Source organism: Empidonax traillii, unplaced genomic scaffold (genome assembly GCF_003031625.1).
Source record: "Empidonax traillii isolate 1590-97213 ecotype Southwest subspecies unplaced genomic scaffold, ASM303162v1 scaffold963:size231510, whole genome shotgun sequence".
In the NCBI taxonomy this organism is placed as follows: Eukaryota; Metazoa; Chordata; class Aves; order Passeriformes; family Tyrannidae; genus Empidonax; species Empidonax traillii.
The window spans coordinates 1-5156 of NW_020956156.1; the positions used below are offsets into that span (position 1 = coordinate 1).

A 5156-nucleotide genomic window follows, 5' to 3' on the forward strand; every position below is an offset into this window, starting at 1 on the left:
ACTCATGATTTTTGAGCAGTGGAGGATGTGTCGCTGTGGAACAGGAACATAAACGTACAGCAAATTATGCAAGGGATTTAAATGGTATTGAATGGACTTTGGATCAGGCTTCAAAACTAATTGAGAAATATACTGCTGCTGAGAGCAACAAGATAGACTACAGTGAGAGACACTGAAATGGACAGAAAAAGCCAAACTGAAAAAACCAAAACCAAACCAAAGCAGTAGAAGAGGAATTTAACATATTTCATGCTAAGGTGACAGTCTGGTGCTCTTCACATTCGCGCAAGAGGGAGGGACTACAAACAGGAGAAACATATTACAACAATGGGGCTGAAAAAGTTATAGACAATAAGAATATAGAAACCTTTTAGGATTTTTCAGTCACTCTTATTGAAACAGATGCCAAAAGAACAGATTTGGCAGTAGTAGAAAAGGAGAAGGAAGAATATTTTCCTGTGAACTTTTGTATGTAGTGAGAATGTTCAGCTAACTGAGAAAAAAAATTGAAAAATAGGATCACTGACTGCAAATTTACAGTTAATGTGTTCACAAGCTGCAAAACCATTTTCTGGAGGTGCAGTGGGATTTCCTGTCAGGGATATTAAAATTGTACTGTGTACACTGGGAACTGATGACTCTGGGTATTTCAACAATACTCCCCGGCACCTCTAAAATTCTGAGAAAACTCACAACATTCCACACTTGTCAGTTCTTCATATAGATTACAACTGCACTGACAAGTGGTAATGCTCCCCTACTCCCTATCTCCTGCCAAGATTGACAGCTGTGGAGGGAATGAATAATGATTATGATGATAATGGTGATAAAGGAAGGGATTAATGAACTTGGAGATGTGTTTTGGGAAACAGGGATGAAGAGAATCTGGAAGATGTGTTGGCATGGATAAGGATAAAACAACTCTAGAAACAGCTGACTAGCTTCAAGAAGATGGATCACCACTGGCATGTTTGTTAAGGTATGACTTACGATGCCTAAGGAATGTCCAGTGTAAAGGATTGTATTTGGGTTGTGTGGCAAGGTTTTGATAGCAGGAGGGCTACAGGAGTGGCTTCTGTGAGAAGCTTTCCCCATGTCCAACAGAGCCAGTGCCATTTGGCTCCAGCATGGGCCCACCGTTGGCCAAGGCCATTGGTGATGGTGACAGCACCTCCAGGATAACAGATTTAAGAAGGGGAAAAGTTACTCTGCAATTTTAGCCAGAGAGAGGAGTGAGAATATGTGAGAGCAACAGTCCTGCAGACACCAAGGTCAGTGCAGAAGGAGGGTGAGGTTGCTCCAGGCACTGGAACTGAGATTCCCTTGCAGCCTGTACTGCAGACTATGGTGAGGCAACTGTCCCTCTGTAGCCCATGGAGTTCTGTGGTGGCGCAAATATCCACTGGCACCTCCTGGAGGACCCCATGCTGGAGCAGGGGAGGAGTGTGAGGAGTCTTCCTCCAGAGAAGGAAGGAGTAGCAGAGACAACATGTGACAAATTGACTTCAGCCTCCATTCCCCGTGCCCCTGAGGGTGAGGAGGTAGAGAAAATGAGTGAAGTTGAGCATAAGAATAGGAGAGGTCTTTTAAGATCTGGGTTTATTTCTTATTGCCCTACTCTGATTTGATTGGTAAGAAATTAATTTTTCCCCAAATCAAGTCAGTTTTGCCTGTGATGGTAACTGGTGAGTGATCTCTCCCTCCCTTTCACTGATGAGCCTTTTGTTATATTTTCTCTCTCCCCTGTGAGGAGAGGAGTGATAGAGCAGCTTTGCTGGGTACCTGGCATACAGCCAAGGTCAGCCCACCACAGGAAACACAGGAAGTTAGTATCTTTCACTACTCTATGTTTTAGTGATTACTACATAAGCTGTACTTGTCTAAGAAATTTAAATTTAGGATTTCATAAATAGTGGCTTCCCTTCATATTGAGAAGAGATGCTATTAATCCAGTGTTTCACCAGCTTTCACAAGTTCAGCACACGTATCATCAGTGAGATGTCATATGTCTTCTTAATTAAAAAAACCCAATGATCCCGATGCTGCCAAAAAAATAAAATCCTGCACATTTTCCTATGTAAAAAATTAATCTAAGAAACTATTTAATAAAGTCGTCACATTTTGGCACCTGGTTCGTGGCTGTGAAACCATCCACTGAATGTGTGTGTGTGTGCTCTGATTTGGACACACGAGTTAATCAGAATGGCACCCTGTGCTATGCTTGATGCTGTCCTCTGCAGTGATGTTAGCAAGTAAGAAGAGAACAAAAGAGAAATATGTGGGGTTTTTGGCGTGGAAATAAAGGTCAAGCAAATTTTAAAGCAGCAACTCTTTTTTTTACCTGCCTCTGTGTGTTCCTGACCACTCAGCACCTGGAACAGACACATCCAAAGTTTGAGGAAGCTCCTTTTCATGCTGTGGTACAATTCCAAATGTCACAGAAACACTATAAACCATACTGTATTTTGGAGAAAGTTACTGAATGTACAATTAGATAATGCAACCTCCCCCCCATAAAAAAGGAGTTTAGTGTCTGCCACACCAGGTCATATCTAGTGAAACAGCTGGAGACAAAAATCAAAGTAGGCACTTTCCCTCCAAGCTTCCCAGCTCTGAGTACCTTTCCTAAATCTAGTTCAACCTCCACTTGTCCTAGTAATCCAATTTTTAATTGGTCCTTGAACTCTGCCTTAGTGTGTTGAACTCATAAAACAATATGGCTATTATTAGTAATTCCTTTGAGCTCACACATTCATAATTCCTTAAATTTAAACTGTTGATAAAATCTGAGGCTAAGACTGGATCCACCTGCACCCTGGCTCCTCTCTGAGAAGGAGTTTAGAAAGCAAGGGAACCCTTTCTGCACCTCATGACTCAATGGTAGGGCTTCTTAAATAAACTTTGTCCAAGAGCCTTCCACACCCCCCATGACAGGCCACACTTTGCATTTATGGTGTCTCATTTGCTTTGTAGCAAACACTCCTGTAGCTTGACTTGTGCAAATGACTATGGATGTTTCTGGTACAGTAATGCAGAAGCTTTGGGTTGAGAAGATGTTTTTCTTTAGGAGGATCTTGATTGTTAAGAGACCTTTTCCCAAGAAAATGTGTGAATGTTTCTGTGGACTCCAGTTTATTACAAGATCTGGGCAATTCTCCAAATAACTTATTCTGTATTTCCCACCACTGAATTTGAACATATAAACTTGATATTTGATACTTGACACACACACTTGTGAAAAATCTCCCTGAACATACCTGAAAGCTTTCCTTTGCAGGAAAAAGTTTTGTGCTAAAAGGCAGTGCTAACTAACAACATGCCACAGCCTACGTGGGTTTTATAGTACTTGGACATATTGTTAAAATGGTTACAGTTGTAGGTTGATCCACAGAATTTTAAATGCATCACTGAGGCTGGGAAATGGTCTGCAAACACTCCTTACTCCAGCTCACAGAGCAGGGCAACCAGTTCAAGATGAATCACACACTACATTTCAGGAAGCACATGATGGCTTTTGCTCTGACATTCATCCCTCATAACTGCATCACTGTATTTGAATTAACCACAAGAATCTCCCGTCTGACATGAGTAAGGTCATGTCATCAGCACAGTCTCCATTTATAGCAGATAGATTGTTTACTTATTTACTCTTATAACGCAACTCTTGTGCAAATGAATCTCACAGTTAAAACCAAGAAATATGAAGAATGTAAAAGGAACATTGTGTCTGCCTCTGAGATTAAAGATCAGTCTGAAACAGTCCTCTGTATGTGAACTTCATACAATTATGAGATATTTTGAATCAGCTTCTCTTTGCAACTTCTTAATGAAAACCAATCACATTTTTACAAAATACTTAAGAATTAGTTGAATCAAAGAAGAAAAGTGTGAAAATAGCTATCTATCTGGTGGTTAGAGATGTTCTTGTGGCAGGATACTCCAAATAATTATTTGCTGGGCAAATTAATGTAAGACATGGCATAGACACACGACACTCATCCTAAAATAATGCCTAAGGCCTTAGATGTAACACTCTAAAAAAATGTAAATTATAGTTTCAGATTCATTCCAGTAGCCACAGAAACGGAACCAGTCTGGTTGTTTGGCTTTTTCACTGACTTTGTAACAGTTTGCAAGTCCACCATCTTACCAAGTTTTGCTAATAAATCTGGTAAGCTGAACTGTCTTGCTAACTTGTCCTCATTTAAACAACTTTTAAGACTGAATCTACAGCTACAGTAAAAACTGTTGAAGCAGAAACCCTTCCCAGGCTGATAGTGGTGATTCTGATATAATAAACCCCAGTCCTTTCTGTTTGTTTCTTCCACCTCCATGATTCTTCCTCTTTTTTGTTATTTCAAACCAAACAGCAGCCTTCTTTTATAACTTACATATATTAAATTCTTCCAATAGCAAGTTACTCCTATTTGGCAATCATCATTAAAGACTATTTTTTTCCTCTTTTAACACTAGTACAGAAGGATAGGGATCCTAAGGTCATTATATAGTAATGATATGGATCCAGAGATATGACTGAAATGAGACCAAATGTGACACAGCTGCCTCCAAAAAAAATCTGTCAGTTGAACAAAACCCACTGAGACAATCTGGTATCTCAATTTCCAGTTGTGTTACCATGGTTTCTATACAAAGTCTGGAGAGCACTACAAGTATATTCTTTGTGATGATGAATAAAAGGAGTATTTGGAATAAGTTAATAAAAAACATTTTGCTGTTCCTGGTAACTCCTGTAAAGAGAGCCTGGAAGCCCAGTGTTGGCTCACACTGTACAGTTTGTCTCAGCACTGTTGTTTTAATTGCTGTTGAAACTCAGATTCAGCAAGATGTATGATATTAGTCATGGCTGACGTGCTGAATTTATTTACAGAGTTTTAAACTGACAGAGTTTGGAAGTACCTGAAGCTAAATTTGAATTCTAATTTCAGTTCCAAGCTATATTCAAATACGTTTGACTCAATTCATCTATGTCATGAAATTCTATCAAGTCATTGAAAAACTTTGCATGTTGAGACTAGGAGGTAAAGTTCTTGTGTCTTTGGGTATACTGGAACAAAATAAACTCAGTTTTCAAAATTAGACATGTTAGTCCTCATGAAACTAATACAAATGCCTGTTTTACCTGCAGAAATTAACAA

General features: G+C 39.5%; 1 protein-coding gene across 1 annotated transcript in view; it reads right to left on the bottom strand.

Moving 5' to 3' along the window:
- Window positions 1-2114: 2114 nt before the first annotated feature.
- The window catches only part of LOC114067789 (polypeptide N-acetylgalactosaminyltransferase-like 6), a gene marked incomplete at its 5' end in the record, with an annotated part of 212945 nt that continues 209903 nt past the window's right edge, over window positions 2115-5156 (bottom strand). Inside the window, one exon of the mRNA XM_027903470.1 lies at window positions 2115-2372. Within this exon, the coding sequence (XP_027759271.1) occupies window positions 2115-2372 (258 nt within the window). The remainder of the gene's footprint in view (window positions 2373-5156) is intronic.